This window comes from Phasianus colchicus, chromosome 1, assembly GCF_987193195.1.
Source record: "Phasianus colchicus chromosome 1, bPhaCol1.hap1.1, whole genome shotgun sequence".
NCBI classification, from domain to species: domain Eukaryota; kingdom Metazoa; phylum Chordata; class Aves; order Galliformes; family Phasianidae; genus Phasianus; species Phasianus colchicus.
Genome location: NC_143436.1, coordinates 146,253,059 through 146,277,728, shown reverse-complemented (window position 1 = coordinate 146,277,728; position 24,670 = coordinate 146,253,059). Strand labels below are relative to the sequence as shown.

General features: G+C 41.8%; 1 protein-coding gene across 7 annotated transcripts in view; it reads left to right on the top strand.

Annotated features, from left to right (window-relative positions):
- Positions 1 to 24,670, top strand: part of FARP1 (FERM, ARH/RhoGEF and pleckstrin domain protein 1) — a 201,537-nt gene that overhangs the window by 21,790 nt on the left and 155,077 nt on the right. For all 7 annotated transcript variants that reach the window (XM_090129465.1, XM_031610627.2, XM_031610626.2 and 4 more), the window contains one exon: positions 17,837 to 18,032. In XM_090129465.1, the coding sequence (XP_089985591.1) occupies positions 17,862 to 18,032 (171 nt within the window). In that variant the 5' untranslated portion in view covers positions 17,837 to 17,861. The remainder of the gene's footprint in view (positions 1 to 17,836; positions 18,033 to 24,670) is intronic.

Here is a 24,670-nt window from a genome sequence, read left to right as displayed (position 1 = left end):
AACCCAAAGCACCTTAGATGAACAGCTCAGCTGTCAGACTGGAGGATGGGCAGCGATGGGCTGAGGGCACACCTGAGTCAGCCGGGCCAAGCCTGAAGGAGGAAGCTGGGTGCTGAGGGCACAATGGCTGCTGTCACAGCCTGCCCTGAGCTGGGTGGTGGTGGTACTTCTTTCCTAGATGTTCAGTTGAGCGGTTGGTCTCCTACCTCACACTGCTGGCAGGCTTCTGAACTCACAAGTGCGTTCCAGCAGCCTGCTAGTTTATTCACTTCTGATTTAGGCCATTTAATCCATAGTACATGCTCATTTATCCTTGTCTTTAAGGAACGAAACATGGAGCTGCTGAGGGGATTTATAGCAGGTTCATTGCCATGGTTTCAGACAGCCTTGTATAGCCTAAAAATAGATACAGGAAAGAATATTCTCTTCCCTTGTCTCCCTTCCCCCAAGCTCTCTCACTAATTGGAATTTCCTTTTCTGTTTGTATATTTTAGTTGTGGATTTAGTGACTCAGAGGTCAAGCAAATTTGTCCAGTGTCCTGTGTGAATGAGGAGAGCTCCCCACGGTACCTGAGGCACTGGGGAGTGGCCGCATGGCTGTGTGCCATGGCTGCTGCTTGCTCTGCCTCAGACAGTTCAGCTGGTGAGAGTGAACCGTGCTGGGGACACCTCTGGAGACAACAATGTCAGTGGCAAACCGTGCTCAGCAGGGCGATGCACAGAGCATGTAAAGGTGCTACCCACAGCCTGTGCTGCTGCCTGCTCTGTGCATGTTGAGCAGGCTGCAGCTACACACAGCAGCTCTCCCTGGTCCTGGGGTCTGGCCAGGGGGCTTGGGATCATCACTGTGGCTGCAGCAGAACAAGCTTTGAGCTGTCACTGCAGCCAGCCCAAGTGCTGGCTGCTCTTTGTCTGTGCCCGTCAGAAAAATGGAGGCAGAATGCTGACTGGCACTCACCGTGGTCTCTTCTGGTGTGTGCCAACTAAACTATTTTTAACTTTGGGTTGGGTAGCTGATGGCTGGGTTTTGTTGTTTTGGTTTTTTTTCCTCTTCAGAGGAGGTGTTGACTATTTCTATTAGCAGGAGTCCCAGATGCTTTTAGATCTCTCTCCCCAGACAGGAAGGGCACGGTCTGGAATTGCATCGATGCCTTGGATTTCCTGCATTGCTTCCTGTTGAATTCATTGGCCAAAAGTTATGATGGGAGATACTGTGTCACAGGTCCTGTGTTGAGTGTGCAATTCCTGAGGTTTGCTGCGTGCCTTTGTACGTTGGAAAGAAAGTAAATAGCCCCATGGCAAACTTACCAACTTGTGTCTTCCAGTGACAGGTTTTGAAGCAGAGGGGAAGGTGTTTGAGTTACTAAGTGGGGAAATCCTGTGTGATCTCTTAGGAGATTGTATGGCAAATAAGCTGTCAGTTCTGTTGATCTCCTTTTCCTGACCAAGGCTTTGACTTCACCCAAGAGAAACTGCAGTAAGTTTGATGCTTTCTTTGTGTTCCTACTGATACTGGGCATTTTCTTTCTTCCTGCTGTTGCTTGTGTGGTCAGGGTGGCCTAACCCTTCTCTGTGGAGTCTGAATAGAGAAGAGCCTGTGTGATGTCAGAGCACAAGTATGCTATTGAATGGCTGCAGGTTATTGTTATTTCCTTCACTTTTGGCATAAAAACTTTTGAGTTTTCTCATGTTTCTGAACTGATCAGAGTTGTGGCTTCTTTTCCTGTAGAGCATATTGGGGAAAAAAATCTGTATATTTAGGAAGAAGATGATAGAGGTAAGGTAGGATTGTGGATAGTGCTGCTTCTGCAGTACTGGGCAGTATAAAGGTGCCTGGGGCAACTTAGAGGAAGACTGCTGTTGAGAAGATGTTAAACCTCATCCAGAAATGTGCATGCACATAGGGGTAGAAGGGTCAGGAATAGTCTGATAGTTGAATTCTTGATGTTTTGCTACAGAATCTTTCTGCTTCTTGCCAGGTCTGTTGTGCACAGTAATGGCAATGTGTGCTTGTGCTTTCGTACACCTCTGTGTGGTTATTCTGCAGTATTTACGCCTGACTTTGATAGCTGGAGAAAAGCAGCCCCCACAAGCAGGTGAGAGAGACACTGCAGGAGAGGGACCTGTGCTGGCCGCTCCCTCACCAGGAGGTTTGGGACTGGACATAAGGTGGCTGTTGTGGTGGTGATGTTCTGAAGAACTGTCCTTCTCCTTTTGGAGTGGAGGAGAATTTACCATTATTTCAAAGGATGCATGCTGTGATTTCCATGAAGCATGGGTCTTCCAGCCATGTGCAGTCTGCTTCACACAGACCAGTCCAAATTGCAGAGCCAGGCCATGTTAGTGACCCTAATTGTAGTTGTGGCTGATGCTAGAGGAGAAGAGTGTCCATACCTGCTAGAAATTTTCATATCTTTTAAGAGGACCTCCCTTCTTCTGCTATAATGACTTTAACACCTGGAAATAGCGTATGCATGAATTTGCCTTAAATAAAGCAACCTGCATAATATTACATTAATGCACAGAAGATGATAATCTCTTTCCCCTCCCATCTGTTCAACTCTTGTGTTTAACACACTTTTGTTTTACGTCCACTTGTGTTCCTTCCAGTCCTTCCAACCACTTCCTTGCTCCAGACATTGCTCACAGTGCACCAGTGTGTTTCACAGGGGAATGTGGGCATGCTCCTGAGATATCCGCAGAGCTCTGTATGGATCCTTAACTTCTCTGAAAGATGCAGCGAGTATGTGGGTCTGTGTATCTGTGCATATACAAGATGGATGGCTGGAAGCAGGGATGGGGAGAAACAAGGGAGGACCTAAGACAGAAATTTGCTGTGGGCATCTATAGGGATGGAGGGGTTAAGGGTGGGGTAAGGGCAGTGCCAAACGCATCAAATGGTATGCTTTTTTTGTATGGATAATAAGGTGCTGTTTAAAGACAGATGCTTTATTGTAGCCCATGTGGAAATCAAAGTATGCATCTTCGGGAAGTATGAAAATTGAGGATACTCTTTTCTGGACTCTCAAGATAGTACCAGTTATGTTATTTGCTTTCTTTAATGTTTGCTTAGGAGTTCAGAGCATCTTAATATTTCAAATACAACTACAGATTAGATACTCTTTAAAGATCATGAGTAATGTTTGAAAGTAAAAGTCCACGGTTAGAGCTGTAATTTGCCCTTTTTGTGACTTAAGACACAATCTTGAATCACAGAATTGCAGAAGTTGGAAGGGTCCTCAAGAGATCATCAAATCCAACCCCTGTACTAAAACAGGTTCCTACAATAGATTGCACAGGTGGGCATCCAGATGGGTCTTGAATATCTCCACAGAAGGAGATTTATTAAGGATTTAGTTGCTTTTTCTCCCCCTCTTATAATTTCCATCTTGTTTGTTGAGTGTGATGGTTCTCCTGTAATGATGCATTGTTGCATATTACAACATCTGTGAGAAAGCTCTTATTCTTTACTTTTTGCAGGTGGTGGAAGAGGGAGGGTAGCTAAAGGGAGCTGATGGCCTTGTGCTTCTATGGATTCTCTCCTTTACAGAGGTCCCTGAGTTGTCAGGAAATGACAAATTCTCAGAAAATAGTAAATTTCTTGATAAAACTTGAGATTTGTCAGCTAATTCTCAGGAAGCCTTATGTTCTTGGATGCTGCCTGTGGTAAAAGGATCTGCAATAACGTTCTGCAGCTTTCTTTAGATTTGAAATACTTGAAAAATGCTTTGACCCTCAGAGTTTCAGTTTAGGAGTATAGAATTGGTGGATTTACTTTGGATTTCAGTCTGTTTGACCTAGATCAGCAAATGGATTTTGACTTCAGACTCCTCTGGGTCATTGTCTGGGTACCTGGAGGATGAGGGTTTTCTGTCTATAATTTTCTATATATGAAATATGGATAAATGTCATTCCTCTTTCTTTCAAAAGGGTATGGTGATCTTAAGTAATTTTTCAAAGAGTAAATTTGCCTGCAGAAAGATAGTTGTTAATTCTGTCTTAACGGCAGAGTGTAATTAATAAGCCTTAATGATACTGCATGGAGGGAAAAATAAATACTGAATGTCTTTCCTTTAACTGGCAATGCTACCCCCTGTGGTGACTGAGGCAGAACGCTTTTTGGCAGCGTCAGGGTGGGGAAATCAGGTTATCATGTGCAAGAGCAGGAAGGGGTACCTTACAGTCTGCTGGCATGCTTTAACTCAAACAGCTCCCAGTTCTTACCTCTTCCTTTAAGGAGTTTTCTCTTATTTAATTAAAAAAAATGAAAATCCACGCTGTTTAGAAACGAAGACTCGAGGCATGGGTATTGTAGGGCATGTGTGGGATGGTAGTGTTCACCTCAATTTCTGGCTCTAGAAGCCAGCAAATTCGGTCCTCTCTCCAAGGGGAATTTTTGTTCTTGTGTGGTTTTTTTTGTTTGTTTTGGTTGTTTTTCCTGTTTGTCTTTTCCCCCTCTTGTCTTCCTTTTGCACTTTCATGGCTTGTCTCCAGTTCTTGGGCTTCTTTCACCTGCAGTTTCTCCTTCCTTGCAAACTTCTGATCAGAGCCCTAGTCCCATTGCCTGTGTCCAGCTTTCTCTGCACTCTCCCATCCTATAGTCTTTCCTCCTTTGCCTTCCTCAGTCTGTGCGTGTGCCCCTATCTCCATTTTTCTCCCCTTCCCATCTCGCTTTCTTTCATTTCATGTTCTCGTCCTGGCCCATCCCTTCACCCACATTGGGCTTGGCATTCATCCAGCATGGCTCCAGGTGCAGTTTCCCCTTCCTTCCTACCTTGTGAGACCCATGGGGAGGTCAGGCACCCTGCTCACCCTGCAGAGCCTGGGCCTGCTCCAGCATAGGCAGCCATGAAGGCGCAAGGCCTGCTGGGCTTCTCTCTCCTCTGACAGAGAGGCATGGTCTGCCTGACATTGGGGAAACATGCGAAGTGCAAGCATGCTCAGCAAGAGAAGGCTCTTGGGAGATATTAGTTATTCACACTTCAGAAGTCTCTGCCTGCTCTATGCTACTATCGGATGCAGTCATAAAAGCTTCTTTCCGTGTTCAGCATAATCTAAAGTTACTCGAGAGTCAGGATGCAAGAAAAGAAGATGAGTCTATAGTGTTCTCTCGGGGGGGAGCAATCTAATACCCAAGCTTCCTGTTAACCTAGCACACCAATGTGACCCGCTGTGATGCCTTATGGTGGCTGCACCATGGTGGTAGTGGAAGTCTTATTTAGGGAGGGCATCGATCAAAATCATTCAGGCACTGTTCCCTTTGAAGTCCTGTGTTATTTGCACTGGCCCTCTTTCTTCGTGATATCTCTCTGGCAACTTGTACGTTGTATATCTTAATTAAAAAACAAATAAATAAATATGAATCACTTCTTTGTTCCATTTAGATTGTAAAGACTGTTTTTGGGTGCTATTTCTGAGGATATTTTAAGGAGAATGGTGCAGGAGAGTGGGCAGATTTGATGGTATTTCTTTGTCTGCTTTCAAACACTGCAAGGAGGAGAGCAGAAGAAGAAAACTGATGCTATCCACTGGCCCCTCCAGTGGTAAAAAGTAGCGATTCTGCAGATAATGCTTTTTCACACTTGTTAGTCAGTGAGTAATTAGCTTTGAAATGCATCAGAATCCAGGGAGATGTAATCTGTACTGAAACAGGTTTGCTGATAAAGGTACAGTGGTGTAGTTGATCAGGCAAGCCTGTCTCCAGATCCAGCCTGTAAAGCTTGCAATAGCATTGCTGTGGTTTGAAGTAGCTTATGGCAGCTTTCATTATGAAGAAAGTTATAGTGGGAAAAACAGTTTATTTCGCAGGCATAACGGCAACTAACAGGTTTTTTTGGTCTGTCTTTGCCTTCTGTGAAAAACAACCCAAGTCTGTCTTCATGCAGCGTATCAAATACTTATAGTTAAGCTGGAAATAAAATGTAGACTTACCTGTGGCAATAGAACGCCTCTGATAGCTGTTCACAAAAGAAACGTGGTATTATCAGTTATCTCAAGACAGAGAGGTATTGTATCTTAGAAGATTGGGAGAGCTGTCGTCAGACAAAAAGGGACAGACAGCGTCTAGACTGCACAGCTCAGCACAGGTAGAGTTTCTTCATAGCTCTCTTAGTGCTTCTCCTGTTCGAACAAAGAGAAATGAGACAGAAACCTAAGCAAGTTGAAGGTTTTGCTATAAGTTTTACAACTATTTTGCAAGGGGACAAAAAAAAAAAAAAGGTAGTTTTTAAACTCTATAAGATATTTCAATCTAGATTCTGTGCTGTCTCGCCTCCCAGCCCGATCATTGCATGTCCACCAGGATGCCAATGAGTCTATTAAGTTGTTTTCTAAACAGCAGTACAAAAAGCGATTTGGTTTTCCTGATGGCCCAAGCATTTCTTGCTGAGAGCTGTGTCGTTACCAGTGTGGTGGTTCTTTGGCCAAGCATAATGGAGGCTTCTGGTAAAAGAATTAATATTTAAAAAAAAATTCTGTATTCAATCATATTGAGCAGTTTTACAAACCTATAAAAAGTCTCTTTCAGTAGCAAATCTTTAAATATTTAAAGCCTGCAAGATTTTTTTCTGTTTTTATAGTGGGTTATGTACTGAGTATACAATCATGACCATAAATATGTTTTTCCTGGTGTGAAACCATATACTGTGTATATGTATACTGTGTAATTTTGTGGGATTCTGATCACAAGCTCTGGGCAAGAAGGAAGCTAGTCAAGACCATTATGACTTCAATTTAACATGTTTGGATAGGCATCTTCCCTGGGTGCGTAATGCTGAGTGTAGATGTCGTTGTCCTCTGTGGTTACAAGCTTCAGGGCCGTGAGAATGGTGTGAGCTCATGCACACTGCTTTTATGCAGCATGTGCTGGTCAGCTCATGAGCTGCTGCTTTTTTCCTGTGCCGTGTACTGTCAGCACAACAAATCGTATGTACCTGGTCTCTGTCTTAACAGGATAGAGAGTGGGATCTGTGCATGCTGACTGCAGCATCTTGTTCTGGGTGTCTGCATGCTTGGGGATGGGAGAGGTTCCTTGGGGGGCTGCTGAAACACCAGGGTTGAAATCCTGTTTCTGACAGCTCTCTGGAGGAGTCAGCATGAATACCTCAACGATGTATTTGCATTTGGTTCATGGAAATAATACATCCTGCAAGCTGTTTATTTCTCAAAAGCAGGTCTGTCTCAGATTTTCCCCCCAACTGCTGAACAGTAGTATTATCATTGTGTGTTATTAATTCTTTCGACATGTTTTTATTTCATGGAAAACGTGTATGTTAACTTGAGGCCGAGTACGAGTTGCTGGATCCCTTTCAGAATTCTGTTAAATCTGGAAGCAAATCAGATTACTTTCTTCTACTATGAGCATATTCAGCTTGGCTTTCACATGAGGTGTTGTATGGGTGAGTGAGCCCGGAGCGCTCCAGCTGGTGCAACAGCTTTATTTATGCAGAGCAATGGCATGAAAGGGTTTTGGAAAATGCTTTTAATGGTTTCAGGAGGGATTCGTATTACTGCTGAACCACCGAACTGCTTAAGTTCTTACCCACTTCACTTGTGTTTTCAATGACAAACTGTGGGCGTTGGGGGGATCCAATTGATTGAGAAACTTTCCTGCGTGGGAACACAAGAATGAGAGGCTTTCTTAATCTCTCTTTGTATGTTCCTAGCATGTACTGCATAGCAGCAAAGTTTCCACAGCCTTTCTGTCCATTCAAATTTTAGTATGTCTAATAGTAAACCAAGCAGTTGTGTAGCTGTCTGCTTCTGAGCTGTTAAGGGATTTGTGGCTATTCAGGCTTGACTGGAACTCTCCATTTCATAGAATCATAAACTCACTGAGGTTGGAAAAGACCTCCAAGATCATCCATTTCAACTGTCCACCTACCACCAATATTGCCCACTAACCCATGTCCCTCAGTACTGTATCTCAATGTTTCTTGAACACCTCCAGGGACGGTGACTGCAGTACCTCTCTGGGCAGCCCATTGCAACACCTGACCACTTTTTTGGAGGAGAAATTTTTCCTGATATTCAACCTGAACCTCCCCTGGTGTAACTTGAAGCCATTCTCTCTAGTCCTATTGCTAGTTATGTGGGAGAAGAGGCCAACCCCCATCTCACCACAACCTCCTTTCAGGTTGTTGTAGAGGGCAATAATGTCTCCCCTGAGCCTCTTCTTCTCCAGGGATCAAGTAACTAGTGAAATCCTCTTCCCTCAGAAAGACATTTAGCTCAGACTTGTCCTTGATTTTGAAGGGATAACACAGTTGTTGGGGGACGGTCACAAACCAAAGTTGGAACTGACCATTCCCATTGCTTTGCAGATGAAATATTAATTTCCCTTCCAGGAATAGGCAAAACTACCTGCTTGTAGCGCCATTGGGGTTGGCTGATGTAAAAGCTGAAAAAAACTTAAAAATTGGCTCTGTTGGTTTGACTATAGTATTGGCATTCCTGACTTGACTAAATAGCATCAATCATTGGCACAAGGGAACATAGTGAAGAATAAAGAGCAGAAACAAGTCCCTAGGACTTGGGGAGTGGTCACAGCTAGTCCAAGGAAACCTTGCATGAAGAGCCTCCTTAGGGGTTCCTTTCAGAAGGTCAGCATACAAAGGCATCACTTGATGTAATGGCTGTATGTACAGTTGCTGCATTTGTATGTGGGTATATATGTGTGTATAGATATATATTTGTGTGTGTATGTATGTATTTGTGATGACTTTGTTTGCACGAGATTCAGAGAAGGAAGAAACAAAAAGAGATCCTTGCCTGCCCGAAATTTCTAATGCAGGGTTGTCTGGAAAGCATGGCATGCAAGGAATTAGTCTGTTTACTGCCTTGTTGATACTGTTGACAGTCATCAAAAGTAATTTCAGCTTTGTGTTGTTGTTGTTTTTTTAAATACTGTTTGCAGACTAGACTGGCTTGATTCACAGAGCAATCTGTACTTATGCTTCAGAGATGAGATTTTTCACAGAGGCAATTGCAAAAGTGTACAGAAATATATTATTGCCATCGTTGATAGATCTACTGACAGGTGTGTAGATGAGGAGAAAGATAGTATGCATTAGATTTGTGCAGGGTGGGACTGCTCTTTGCTGACATCTGGCAGAAGATCTGGAATCTGGGACAGCTGCTAGCACCACAGAATCACAAACAGCTTGAGGACCTGAGCGTAATGAAGATAAATGAGCTCAAGCTGGAAGCTGAATGGCCCTAAAGGTAGAAGTAGTAATGAATGCGGTTACTCTGAATGCTGTGCAGACAGGCTTGCAAGACGTGTTTTTAGTGTCATGTCTTGTCCTTTACATACATATACGTTCATTATTCCAGATTTCAGCCTACCTTACTGGTACGCTGATTAGTTTGAATTTCTGTAAAGCTGCTGTGGCACTTGACCCGATTTCTATGGTACAGTCTGATGGACAGACTGAGGGCTCAGATTTGTGTTGCAGTGCAGTCCGCTTACTTGGTAACACCAAATTAGCTGGAATAAGAAACCAGTGTCAAATCCAGGGACAAGTAACACAGTCGCTAATGGCCTGCCAGCAGCTATGTGCCAGTGTGTGACAGTCTGAGAATTTTACATTGGTTTCACAATCTAGCTAATTTGGTGTTATCAAGCAAAGCAGTGGGATTTAGAGACTTCAGTGTCTAACCAAGATAGGCAACTTTGTGGGCTATCTTTATTTTCGTGACAGGTGATGAATTGTATGCTCTTATGGTTACTCCGCTTTACTTAAGGCCATTTCTCTTTGCTGCAATTTTCACAAAGTGTGCAGAATGCTAGAGTATCCAGTACTGAGACAAGCAAAAAGTAGGCAGCCAAAAAATATTAAATCTGTTTTTAGAAACTAAATCCAGTTTAGGAAGTCCCTCTTCATCCTGTTCATTAAAATATATATATTATTATTTTTTAATCCCAAAAGATAGCCCAATGGTGCACAAGAAGCAGCTTCACATAATACTTCCTTCTCTATCAGAGCACATGTGGGTACAAGTGGGAACAGACTGCAGTCTGAACAGCAATCCAGAAGCCTTCTGTATGCAGCACTTCCTTTACAAGCTGAGCAACCAAACTTACTCTGTGCCTGCATCCATACTGCTGACCTTCAGGCTTGAACTATTTTTCTGTTACAAGATTTTGATGTCTCATTTCTTTGCTTCCACAAAAATGCTGATCCATTAGCCTAAAGAAAATGTTCTGGATTAGTGTCAGATTTTTAATGTATGTCTTTCTTCATAAGAATCTTTTCAGAATTTCAGGTATGTATGATCTGTGCGGAATAATGGAAAGCATGAACATTTTGTTAATGAGGCAGTTGTTTGTAGTTTTCAGTAGTTCCTTAAGAAAATTGGACTTCAGAGATAAGATTTTCCAAAAAATCTTTGATGTACTCCCATGAGAAACTGCCAAAGATCCATAATACGATGACTTCAAAGCTTTTGAAAAAATCCTCTCTTCAGTTCTACATACTTCTCTTTCCTACTCAATGTGTTCTGTATTTCTAAAGAGGATAAATCTATCATGTCCAGGTATTCCAATACAGATGTCTTGCATGAAGACTCTCAAGAAACAAATTTCAGTGGTTGTTTTTTGCTTGGAACATAGCTGATACAGTTGCTTCTTTCTGGCACATATAAAATTCACTGCTTTTTGCTGCGATGGCCAGCCATGAGCATTGTGGCTGCTACAGAACCCCAGTCTAGCTGAGGCGGGCAGGGCCCTCTGTGTCCCTGTGTCCCAGCCCCTGCTCCAGCAGCACCACCCAGAGCAGGGTGCCCAGGCCCACGGCCAGGCGGCTTCTGGAGAGCTGCAGGGAGGAGACCCCACAGCCTCTGGGCAGCCTGTGCCAGTGCTCCGGCACCCACACAGCACAGCACTGCTCCTGGTGTTCAGAGGGAGCCTCCTGGGCTACAGTCTGTGCCCATGGCCTTTTGGTCTGGCATGGGGCATCACTGCAGAGAGCCAGGCTCTGTTTGCTTTGCACCCTCCTTTCAGGTGTTTATAGGCGTTGGCAAGATCCTCGTGAGCCTCTTCTTTAGGCTAAACAGTCCCTAGCCCTCTCAGCCTTTTCTCTCAGGGGACATGCTCCAGTTTCTTAATCACCTTTGTGGCCCGATGTTGGACTCTCTCCACTGTGCCTATGTTTCTTTTGTACTGAGTTCCCCAGAACTGGACGCAATATTCCAAGTGCAGCTTCCCCAACGCTGACTTCAGGGGAAGGATCACCTCTCTTGACCTCCTGGTCAAGCCTAATGCAGCCAAGAATATTGTTAGCCCTCCTAGCAGCAAATGCACATTACTGACTCACATCCGACTTGGTGTCCACCAGGATTCTAGATCATTTTCTGCAGAGCTGCTTTGCAGCTGGGTGGAATTGAGCACACGTTGTACCTGGAGTTGGCTGTTCTTCCTCCAGTGCAGGATTGCACTTCTCCTTGTTGAACTCCATGAAGCTCCTTGTTAGCCCAGGTCTCCAGTTTGTCATTGACACCCTGAGTGGCAGTGTGGCCCTCTGGTGAGTCAGTCACTCCCACCAATTTTGTGTCATCCATGAGTTTACTGAGGTTGCACTCTGTCCCATTGTCATGACCTTTAATGAAGATGTTAAACAGGACAGGCCCAGGACTGACCCCAGGGGTACTTCACTCATTACTAGGCTCCAGCCAGGCTTTGTGCCACTGACCACTGCCCTCTAGCTAGTTTTCAGCCTGCAGTTTTAACTTATTGGCTGCCTTTCATCATTAGGGAGGTGGTTGAGTCACCATCCCTGAGTGTGTTTAAAAACCATTTGGATGTGGTGTTCAAAAACCATTTGGATGTGGTGTTCAGGGACATGATTTAGAAGAGGGTTGTTAGAGTTAGGGTAGTATGGTTAGCTCATGGTTGGACTTGATGATCTTTAAGGTCTTTTCCGACCTGAGTGATTCTATGATTAGTACTCGTGGTATGCGCAAACTCTCAGCTGTTCTTCATTTTGGAGCAAGAGTTGAAGGTGGTTTATTTGTTTTGCATTGGTTCATCATTATTTCAGAACTGTAAATTTTGCAGATGCAATAATGTTACTTAGTTTAATAGCTTAGTATTTTTGTCATTGTATTTGCTTGATATGAATCTGCTATGGCATTGTGGAGAGAAATTGGGATAACATTTCATCATAGAATGGCTTGGCTTGGAAGGGACCCCAAAGATGACCAAGTTCCAATCCTCTTGCCTTGTCAGCCTATCTTTGCAGGAGAGGTGCTCCAGCCCTTGGATCAACTTCACATTTCACAGAGGATTAATAGCTGAGCCATATTGGCTCTGTGTCTGTTCCTCGTCGCTTCAGATTAAATTTGTTTTTTGTCTTCCTGTTCCTCTTTGCATGCTATTTTATTTCATTATTATTTTTTTCCATATGACTTCAAGCAACTTGCTTTCCCATGTCATGATTATGGTCATTCTAGTATATTAATGAAAATGGGGCTTTATTAGCAGTTAGTCATGACTGTGCTGAATTTTTCCTTAGTGTGGACAGCACAGATCTGTCCACAGATCTTGCTTTTGACATGGCCATACATTTATGCTTAATTTAGAATTGTCCAAGGGGAAAGCAGAAAAAGGAAACACAAAGAATCAGCGCATTATATGAAGAGGTTCTCATGGCTGATGTCTTGTCCTCTGTGCAGTGGAGTGGCAGAGGCACACATTCTGCTGCCTCTGCTGCAGGAGCATTAATGTCTGGTGCAGCTCTGGATGGACCTCAGAGATGGTGGCATCTTCTGCCTCACAGATTTGCCACAGCTTTTCTCTCTGAGCTCTTTGTGTTCAATCTATGCCAGCCATCCTTTCTTTCCTCATAGCTTATTTATTATGATTTTTTGAAAACCTACTCCAGTTTGTCAAGTTCTGTGTTTTTCTGCAAATACAGAGCTGCTTAGAACTGAAGAAGAGTAGTCTTTACAGGAGTGTTTTCAAGCTGGTATTCCTTGTAATTCTGTCTGCAGCGTAGGCTTTCCAGAGGTTTTACAAGAAGCTGAGCATGACAAGCACTTGCTGGTAGTCTGCCTGGATTGCTGCTCCACATTCATTATCCCTTGGAAGGTTTGTTATTTGTTAGTCTTCCAATGCTGCCGTAGTTCTTCCTATCGGTTTGTAAGTCATTGAGATGGTTTGAGTCATTTTGTCCAGTGTCGTGTTGACTACACTGATCTCTTTCAGATGCCTGGTTGCTGTGTGATATGAGATACGGGGCAGGCCATCAGCTGAAAGGCCCGGACTGCAGCCCCAGCCTTGGGACTGCTTTGCTGTGCGAGCTGTAAGGATGGCCTTGCCACTCCACTGCACCCATTTCCCCCCACCTTTAAGAGATGAATAGTGTACCACGTGTTTCGTCTGTGCTTTGAAAGTGTGCTTAAACAAAAGTGGGAAAGGCCTCTGTTCCAGTGACGTGCTGCCTCAGCAGGAGGAGCCTTCAGGCTTCGTGAACTGCTTTTCTCCAGTGTCTGAACCTCCTTGTCTCCTAGGAAAGCTGAGTGATTAATGGATTAGATGAGCATGTATTCCAACTGGCTGGTGTTTCAAATATTGTCTTATTTCTTCTTTTTTCCTCAGTACTTCCTAAATATTTTTTTTTTTTTTAACCTTTAGGTCTCCCCACCAAAACAAAAAAGGCGTTGCTTCTACTCCTAGGTCCCTTTAGGCTACTGCTAGGTCGCATTAATTATTTTTCCTTCTTACAAAGTAAAATACATGGAAACTTCATTTGACCTGAACCTTTCAAGTGCTATAAAATGCACCTGTTGAGGCCTGGGTTTGAACACTGAGAAGCTGAGTGGCGCCGTGCTAAGGCCCATCTTGGCCTTTGTCCAGCTCCTGAAGAAATGTACACGCAGAACTTGAAGTTTTTGTCTGAGCATGTAGTGTCTGTGTAACATGTTTACTGATTTATCTGGTGACACAGGTAGCTTTCTGTAGTGTTACCCTCCTGCTGCAGTAGGCAGCCTTATGAGGGGTGGATTGAGTTGAGCTAGCGGCTTGCCAGCAGCTGCGAGAACTGCTGGCTGTGCTCAGCTCACCCTTTAGGTTAGCCAGTGTGCCAGGAGCCAATTTAATTTGTTAACCCAGCAAAGAACAAAACACTAAATTATTTTCTTTTGGATTATTAAGGTTCATTGGCTCAGTGAAGGGTCTGAGGAGGGTGAGAGTGTCTCTGAAATTCTCCATTTGGTGTCCAGATTTGATCCTTCTCATTGTGACAGACGTTAGGTAGCCTAATCCCGTTGGGCTTGCTTAATATTTGCTCACTACTGTTCTGTTGCATTCTGTAACCTTCTTGGTCATCTAGATCAAAGTGGTTTAGAGAGAAGTATGCAGCCTGCCAATGTGCTGTATTATTTTAGAGTGGGTAATTGCCATCTTTAAGGCCCATTTTATATAAAGGCATAATAAATATATTGAGCCAGAGCTGAAAGTGTCGTAATGAGTGAGACTAGCATCATACATAAGCAAAACTTTAATAATGTCCACTGTAGCATGCTGATATTTATATGTGTTTATATGTGAGGCAGAGATTGTAAAAGGGAAAAGGTCTGCTTTTAATTTGCAAGTAGCAGATGCTTATGATCGTGATGGGTGATGCTTAATGATCTTTGCTTCTAGAGTGAAGCGTGCATATGTAACTGAATGGTTGTAACTTTCAGAAGTTGCTCTAAAAGTAATGCCTCCTATTTATTTTCATGGAAACTGCAAGAGTTAAAAAGAGCACAGTAACACTGGAGCTACAAAACACTGTTTTTTCAATATAGTGACCACTATTAGCCAAATGATGCAGATAAACTGCTTGAGACACTCTTCATTCTGTGGTATGACAGCTGTGCGTGGCTGCCCAGGATGTGGCTTGTCTTTCATGTCACTGTTGCCACTGCTGAAATGCACCACCCGCTGCACTGTGCTCACATCCATAATTTGGTCTATAATGTTCAGCAAGTTGATGAGTGTCAGTAGGTGCCATTTTTTCCACATGGTGGAATTCAGTGACATCCTTTTGCTTCATACACTCTTCCATGTCAGATGCCATTCTGTCAGACTGCCCCTCTGCTGCCATCTGTCACACAGCAACAGTGTGTAATGGGATAGTGGTGGGAAGGTTCAACCTCTGCTGTATTACCACCACCATCCATCTCTGACATTATGGACCAACATATTAAAATGGGAGGCATGACTTTCAGAGCAGCCCTCTTATATTATTATAAGAGTTTCTATATTTTGAACTGCTAATAGTAATAATAAAAGCACTCTAAGCTATGTATGTGAAGTGGTTTGGCTTAAACTTATCCTCCATGTTTCTTTTGGCTCCTAACCTTGGATCCTTTTTCCATATTTCATCAAGTCTATTTGCCATTCTGAATGTGTGTGGGCCACTGGATCATCCAGTCAGAAGAACATTTACAGAAAGGTGTGAGCTCCGAGTATTTCCTGATGTTGATTATTTAATGGTATCTCTTGAATTGCAGTGGATTGATTCCTCCATTTTGGATTTGATAAATAGAACAGATTTCCTTTGTATGAAATATAATTAGCCAAAGACTGCTGTAATAACACAGCCGTTGTGGAAGTCCTTTCTTCAGTACTGGTGCTGTATATGGCATATGGTGACTTTAGGAGAGCTCTTAAAACAGCTTTTGAATTAACAGGGCTGTAGAACAGTATCTTTGTGTCTAGTGGCATTTCCAGACACTGAGTGCTTAAATTTTCCTGTGTACTTAGATGCAGGAAAATCAGATTTATTTATAAGTATACCTGGAGTGTTGCTCTACAGCTTTGTCTTTTGTCTTCCTGCAATTCCTGCCTCCAACTGCAGCTTTCTTGTTGATGCTTCTTGTCTCATAAAAGGTTTTAATTTAATTAATTTTAAAGAATAGAATCAATTGAATCGATTCAATTTATGTTTTACATCACAGTGCCAGTTGATGAAAATTGAATTGCGTTTGCTTCATTGCTGTTTGGCTTGCACTTGGGTGGTTGCAGTAGCATCGCTGTCTCATTGTAGAAGTCACCGGTTTGTGGCACTCAGATGTACTGACTGTGTTGTCCTGTGGGCAAGCTTCTATGTTTCCCACTGGCTTTTGGTTCTCCTTCACTTGTGCCTATTGAGTTGAGACGGAGAGGTGTGTGGTCCCTAATTTTTCACTCCCTGCCTTCTCAGCTAATGCATTTCTTCTTCTCTGTTAATCCAAGTGCTGTTTAAAAAAACTTCTACCCCCAGCTGCTTGCTGGGTGAAGTCTGTGGGAACAGATTAGTCAGGAAGTGGAAGAGTGATGTGCAGTAAATAGTATATCCTGCTTGAAGACAGGCTTGTTTTCATTCCCTCCTTATGGTATCTTATTACTTTATACCACTGTTCTTTATAGTATACTGTAGAACTGGTGAGACATTTCACTACATAAAACAAAATTGTGCTTTTTTTTTTTTCCCATAGGCTTCTCAATAATTTTAACCTCAGAGTAAAATCAGGCTGTGAACGGCAGTACTTTTCTTGTGCCTCTGTTTGGCTGGAAAGTTATGTTTCTGTCCTTTGTGTGTGCTCTGTATTTTGTTTTTTTTTTTTAATGATCATTGATCAGCACATAAAAGTCATGGGGAATGGAAATGTAATTACTGAGAAAGACAAATAGACAGTAGCAGCAGGTTACATCAGAAACCTGGCCAGAATGTCTAATGAGAGGGGAAAAACTGAAATAAAATTCTGGTGTGATGTGCAAGAATTGACAAGTAAAACTAATGATCCTTGAATTAAAAAAAAAAAAAAAAAAGATTGAAAACTGTGGCAGTTAATGAAAAATCACGCTGAATCATTGTTGGAGCTCGGCTCCCTTTCTAGGATAGAATATTTATTTGGCAGAGATGCACTGCATAATGTAGTGCAAAAGCTGCATGGAAACAAAATTAGCGAGCCAGTTCCTGAGGTTTCTTTCTGTGGATACCGAGGAAAACATCCCTTTTCAGTGAGCTGTGCTGGTGAACTGGTAATGGTGGAGCCTTCTGTCAGCATGGGACGTTCCTTGAGGTTCTCTTGCTTCTTACAGGGCTCTGTGAGGAACCATAGCAAGGCTGGGAACCTTGTTTTTCCCTATTAGTGACATTGCTCTGACTTTTTCTAGACCTTCCTTGGCCTACTCTCACAGTCCTTGATCTACCATTGGGATCACATTAGGCTTCGCATTCTAGAGCAGAGCTAGTCCCTGAAGGAAACACGATATTGAGGCCATATAATTGGGGTCATCTTGTACCCCTCTTCTTTCCTGCTTTGCTAAGCCCCAAGCAAGGTGGAAATGCAAAAGGGCTGGGGGAGCCTGGAAGGAGCAAAAGAGAAAGTGCTGATATGGGCAGGAGGGAAGGGTGCTCGGCAGGTGGTGAGTTGCTCATCTGCTCCTCATCTTCCCTAAAGTTCTGGGAGCACTGGCTTTGGCTGCTAACAGCCTGATTCGCAAGTATGTAAAGTTAGCATAACTCATTGCAATCTAGGTTGTATCACAGTATCCATTTCCAGTGTGGTCTTGTTGCATTTTCTAAGAGGGAAGGACTGTTTCTCTTTTCTCATTGTGTGGTACCACATCTGGACTGTCCTCCTTACCCCAGCAGGTGATTAACCTCTGTATTTTGAAAAGTGTGAAGTTTGCCTGGTTTTCCTGTTCTTAAATGATATATAAAAATATATTCAGGACATTATTGCTTCATGCTAAGGCTCGCGTGGTGCTATATCAGTTTTAAGTACATATATCGTAATGTGTACATGTAGTAGCTGTTACTCGCAAGTGATACAGTCTTCTTTGCCTTTCTTCCCTTATCAGATATAAGAAACATTTCTCTCTAAACATGGGTGAAACAGAGCAGAGGCCAACAGCAGGATCCCGGTTAGGAGCTCAGGAAAATGCTGGGATCAGTACCTTGGAGCATGGACAGAAACCACCTCTGACACCTCCAGGAAAACTCATCTCCATCAAAATTCAGATGCTGGATGACACGCAAGAAACTTTTGAAGTTCCGGTAAGGATATGAGGGTTGGGTGGCTAAGGATTGTTGAAACATTTCTCAAAATGCATGGTTTAAAACCAGTTCTCTTTTTATTTCTGCTCTGCAATTTTTTGGTTAATGGATTCTTGTTGCAGAGAAAATGGCAGTTATATCACTGTTAAATGTATATGATGGTGCAGCAGAATAACGTAAAACAGTTAAGTGAATTGTAAATTACAGTTAGTATTTGGTTTCTGCTTGAACGGCTTCAAAGGAAGTGACTGTCTTTGGTGTTATTTTCTCTCTTCACATATTACATCACTGGCTTCCCCTTCTTTCTGAATATTTGATGTATTTCCTTGGTGTTCTTGTGCCCGTGATCTAGTAAACTATAGCACTAATGACTTTTTATTTATTTTCCAGCCCTCTGGCAATTACATACAGTGGTAACTTGAAATCATCAAAGTTATCACCAATTTATCACTCGTACAGGCACCAAGTGCTCATACATGCATTGAGGGCAGGGAAAGAATCAAAGCTACCCCATCTAAAGTTTCTTTCTGCGGTCACTGCAGGCTGATTTTAATCTAGGTTTGTACTTGCCAAGTGCGCAAACAGTTACTACTGCTTTTCTGTGTGTGTTTGTGATCAGAGGAATTAGTTTGAATTAATTTTGATACAGTAACATGGTAACAGTGATGTTTTATACTAACTGTTAGCAACTACTAATGACTTGAACATGCTGCACTCAGGTGGTAAACACGGTAAGACTGTTGAACACCGCTGCTGTTATGAAAGAATGCTGGAATGTATGTGTTCCAAAGTTCTCGACATTCAGTGAATAGGAAATTGGAAACCTGAGTTCAAATTTCATCCTTTGTTACGTGCGTTTTATGTTGCCATAGTAACCTCCATGCCTTCTTTGGCTCAGTTTTCCCTTTTGTGAAATGGGGGGTAACCAGCGAGATGTGTAGAGCTCACATGTGTACTGCTATATAAAATTGCTTACGCTCACTGGTGAAATGTTATCCCTGTATTAAAGTTGAAAGAGTTATGATTAGGAAAATCCACATAAAAATTAAGTTTTCCTTGTTTGTAAGGTGTTTTTTGTTTTGTAGGTGTGTACATGCACGTGCCTCTTGGGCTGCTCTCTGCTGCTATTTGTGACCTGACAAGAACTGCATAGGCGGTCTTAAAATTTCTTGCAATAGAAAGAATGATCTCCAGACGTGTATTTGTAAACAGCATTGTCACAAATTGAAAGGCTTACCTATGTAGCAGCTTGTTATGGTTTTGCACCCTTCAGAATGCCTGCTGCATATCTACAGTGAGCAGAATAAAACCAGTAGTTTTGGAGTACAAATTGCTGTCCAAAAATACAGCTCTAGTTTAAAATACCACATTCTGATGAGAATTTTGCTGCGTGGTGTGTGTAGTACAAATTCCCAGGAACGACAGATGAGAGGTGATGATTTTATTTTCCTAGCTGTTAAAAGCTTTCAAAATCTCTTGGGAAATAACACAATTAATTAAAGTTTATAATGCTCTTTAACAAACATTTAGTAGGAGCTGTTTTCAGATCAAATCCCATTCATTAAATTGTGTAGAAGCAAGTGTGAGTAACAGGTGGCTGCAGTACAGCTGTATAACTCTAGCTTTGCTTCTGGCAGTTTGAGAAAACATTTTTTTCCCACCTTCAGTATTAGAAGACTCCCAGATTTCTTTCTGTTTATAAACATAAGTGGCTTCTGGAAGTCCTAGGTTGTAACAACCATTCAGATCACTTCAGTGTGAATATTTCCTCAGGCATTTACTTCATAACTATGTCCATTCAACGGGAGTCCAATTGGTTTTAAAATCAGAACTTCTGAAATATCAGAATATTTGGAGCAGATTCCTGAAGCTTTCTGTCTCCAAGTTATGCATAGCCAAATGGAAGTATAAATGTGATCTTCAGTCTACTCTAAAAGGCATTAATTTTTTAGTCCCATCTCATAGAAGTGGATTTTTTTCTGAATACATACAAATTGTTTATTCATGTTGAAAAAGCCACGTTCTCATTCATAAGTGTTGTTTTTTTTTTGTTACCAGATTGGTGCAGTATACAGAGAAAAAGAAAGTGATGCCATTTCAACCAAATATTGTAGGAGCACCAAGTATGGCTGTAGCAGGAGATGTTAGACGTATATACCTGAGCACATCTGTGCATTTGCTTCTTAGTGAAGTAAAAGCTTTTTGCACTACTGAGGGTCTGAACTACTTTTTCTGAAACTTCAGCTCCTGGCTGAACCTTCCAAATACAGTATGAGGATAAGCTGATAAGCTGTCGTGTTTCTCACAACTTCAGGAGTTTCGCTGGACATTATTTTCTCTGTTAGCAAATAGACCAAACTGACTGGTTTTATGGCTGCTTACTCTGTACTTTGTAGGAAGGCATGAATTTTGTTAAGCCACTTTACTGTTTGCTTGTGAACTCTGTAGAAATAGAAACCAACACTGGTGCTTTTCCTTACTGACCTCTGAGACAGAAGTAAAATAATTGGGACTATCTATCTGCCTAGTTCCTCCTTCATTGCTACTCTTAGAATTTCTTTTGTTGTATCATCAGCCAACCCATTAGTTAAAACTGTAACAGAGTCTTAGTCCATGTGATCTTTTTCATGTGGTCTTGTTTTATGGGTTTTGTGTTTTAATTATCTTCTAGTGGACAAGATTAAATCCCATTGCACTTCGGTAATACCTTTCCTCCCACCATATGCAAATAACCTATGTTATTAGAGCAGAATCTTAGAGATTTGTTTGCTCTGTATATAACAGCAGAAAACCATGACCTACTTCCATGCCTCTCACCACGGAGAAGTCTTGACCAGCTTTTGTGTTTTGGTGCTATCTAATTATACCATGTCCACCTCATATTAGTATGGGCCTGTTAATCTGTCCTGAACTCTTAGACAAGAGCTGGCTTCAGCTGCAGTGGTCAGTGCCTGAAAATCAGGCCTCTTGCTCAAGGCTGATGCTCACACAGTGCTTGGAGCTGTTGGCCATGGTGGTGGCTCTGCGAATGGACTGCATGCAAATGTGTAATCAGTTTTTGTTTCTTTTTTCTTTTTTTCTTTTTTTCTTTTTTTTCTTTTAAGTATGCCTTCTGATTAGGCTATGTTTGCTGAAAAATTAAAAAATTAGTTAGGCATGTTAACTGGAGGTGCTCAGAGATCCAAAATGCACTGGTCTGTTTCAGCTGATAATTGGCTGAGTTATGACCATCTGATGGAATATGCAAATGCAGTCCTTTTCTTCACTAAGTGAGTGGACAACAGCTTTCACCAAAATGAATAACGTAAAAGAGGAAGAACATTTTTTCCACACTTGTACACATAATGATAATCGTATCTAGGTAGATCTAGGGCATTTTTTGAAAGGTTGACACTTCAACTGTATGGCTTCTGAAACACAGCAAATAGAGGTTTTGTGTTATACAAGAGATGTAGGAATGTACAGTTCTGCCTATATTGTTTTCAGTTTTTTATCTAATTAGTTTGAAGAGAATGGGGTTGATTTTATTAAAACAGCAAAAATAATGTATTTTCCTATATTTTTTAACCTGGTCTCTCCTGTAGGTTCAAACCAGTTTATATAATAAGAAGTTAAGCTTTAAAGGACAACAAAAATAGCTGATGGTTGTATTTACTGAAGATCATTCTGGAAAAAAAAAAAAAACAACCCAACACCTTAATGTTTATGCTACTATGAAATTTATATTATTTCTGGCACTGAAGCAATTATAAGAATATACAGAATTGAAAACTACTCTTAAGCAGAAAGAACCAGTGCTGTTCCTTTCCAGGTGATGCTGAAGGTGTTACCGATTCTCATGTGAAGCTGCTGTGATGAGTCAGTGACTCAGACCTGGTTTAACCATGACTGATGTGATGGCTGTCACCGTTCATATCAGAGTCTGGGAGTGAACGGTGCTGATTTGACTGGAATGATAGTATTGGTGCTAAACAGAAAGTCAGAGCTGTTTTTTTCCCTTCAGCATCAAAGGTGAGATCAAAGTATATCACAGGAGGTGAGGGTTCTTCTTTCAGTAAAGCTCTGGTCTCTTTAATCAAAAACAAACCACACTCCTCTTTATTGTGTCTGAATTAAAATAGTTGCTGCCTTGTTGTGGCTGTCTTTTGGAAAGACCAAAACATGCTTGCCTGTCAGATTACCACAGTTTATTAAACATCTGTTTTCTGTCTCGTGTAAACTGTCTTTCCTTCAGAATGTGTTCAAGCTTAGCGAAATACGCAGGCTTGGAAAATGTCATTCACTTTGAGGGATTAACACCTGGTTTATTAAGCGAAAGGAGTCTCTTAATAGAAAGTGGGGTGAGGGTATAATCCTTAGTAAACATCAGCTGTAAACGTTTCGTTTTTGTTTGCTTTCTCAGAAGAAGAGAAAGACTTCTTTTAGAAGATCTGAGAATAAAGACTGAATGGTCTTGGCCTACAAGTATTTATCTTCCATTGGAGTTCAGATGTTGTGCGTTGGCAGGGAATTTCTTTGCCTTGTGCTCAGACTTCTGAAGAAAAAAGACCTCATAATCCTGCTTGGGATGTATTTCTTAAGGCTCATGGTCTGGTGTGGGGATTTTGGTTGGTTGGGTTTGTTTGTACAGCCATATAAAGGTGGCTCATATTCCCTTTGTGGGGAAAGTACCTTCTATTAAGAGTACTCCCAGCCAACTTCAGGCTGGTGTAAGTATCTCAGAAAAAGCTTCATATTAAAAGCTCTCAATACTTAACAACAAACAATACGTGTGCTGTCTTAAAATTTTTACAGACATCGTGTTACTCTATTAAGAAATTTCACCTACATTTTATAAATTATTATTTTCCATAACAATTTCCAATTTTATAAATTGTTATTTTCCATAACATTTATGTGCTGTGCTAATTGCTCTGTCCTAGATATTTACCCCTCTCCTCAGTACACATATTATAACCATTAAAGTTTCTCAGAATAAAACAGTGATTTCAAAAGGACGTCAGGCAGTAAGGCAGTGCAGAAACATGAAACAGTGTTATATGCTTTCTTAGGCAGCTTCAACTGTTATATGAACTGCATTTTTTTCCAGCTTAGGAAATGAACAGCAGGTCAGATGTCAGTTATTCATCACCCTGAGACTTTCTTTTCTTCACATGACTGAAATTATTTGGCTATCGCTGTCAGACTGTTTGCAGTGAAAATCAAGCATTTAAACATTAACTGTCACACCGACCCCACTGGATGTTCTCAAATTAAGAAAAACATTTTTTTTCTAATTCTGAAACATAGAGGAGTATTAGGGAACACCCAGTAAACGGATTTTTTTTCAGAAGATGATTAGAATGTCCTTGTTGAAAAGCAGGAATGAGGTGAGTATTGTCTGGATGAGGAGCTACGAGATATGGTTTAGAGGCTTTTGGCAGCAATGATAATGGGAGGACGGTTGGACTAGATGATCTTGCAAGTCGTTTTCAACTTTGTGATTCTATGATTCTATGAATTTTTGGTTACTTGTGATAATAATTTATGTGCTTTTGAAAATGGAAAATTATTTGGAAGCAAAATTCTATAACGTGAAGAAGCAGACTTTGCTGGTTTGATTGTTTCATTATTCTGTAGAATGAACACAATGAGTGGAAATGTAATTGTAATTGCAAACAAATCCAGTGCATTTTCAGACTGAGTGGGTGAGTGGGTCACTACTGGAAGCGTAGAGACTGATGCAGCAAAGAGTCCTTATAGCTCTCTACAATTACCTGAGAAGAGATTATGGCAAAGTAGGGGTTGCTTCTTCTCCCACATAGCTAGCAATAGAACTAAAATGACCTTAAGTTGCACTAGGGGAGGTTCAGGTTGGATATCAGGAAAAATTTCTTCTCCGAAAGAGTGTTCAGGCACTGGAGCAGGCTGCGCAGGGAGGTGGTGGAGTCGCTGTCCCTGGAGATGATCAAGAAACATTGAGATGTTGTACTAAGGGACATGGCTTAATGGGGAAATACTGGTGGTAGGTGGACGGTTGGTCTTGGATGGTTGGATGGTCTTGGAGATCTTTTTCAACCTTGGTGATTCTATGATTCGCTGATTTCCTGCTCAAGGTGTATTGGAACAGATGTTCTAGTGTAGGTCAGAGGAAGGAGGGGAGCTGAGCTGTTGTCGGCTTCCTCCTTCCCCTCTGAAAGTGAGAGTTGTCTGTTCTGGCTTTAAAGATTTTAAAACTTGATGTCAGACTTTCAACTAATCACTCATTGCTTCCCAGTTAAGGGTGAAAACATAGTACCTTCAACAGGCTGTTCATCATCCCTGACTCAGATTTGTGTTTTAGGACAAGATTAATTGCTCCCTGGAGTTGCTTGTATATCCCTGTAAGGGGTACATAGGGCAATAGCTTGATCTTCATTTATCTTCTAGGCACCTAAGTTGTTGCATACCTTCCTTTGTTTCCTTTTAGCCCCTATCCATGGGAAGTGGTGAGTCTTCTCTGTGTCTGCTAGGTGACCAGCTATGCTGGTGGATATATAATATCTACTTTTCTCTCTCCTGGTTGTAACAGGGAAGCTGCAAAACAAAGCATGCTGTGGAGGAATGATGCATTAGTGTTGTGCTGCAGTGGTGCACATGCATGCCATCATTAATTTACT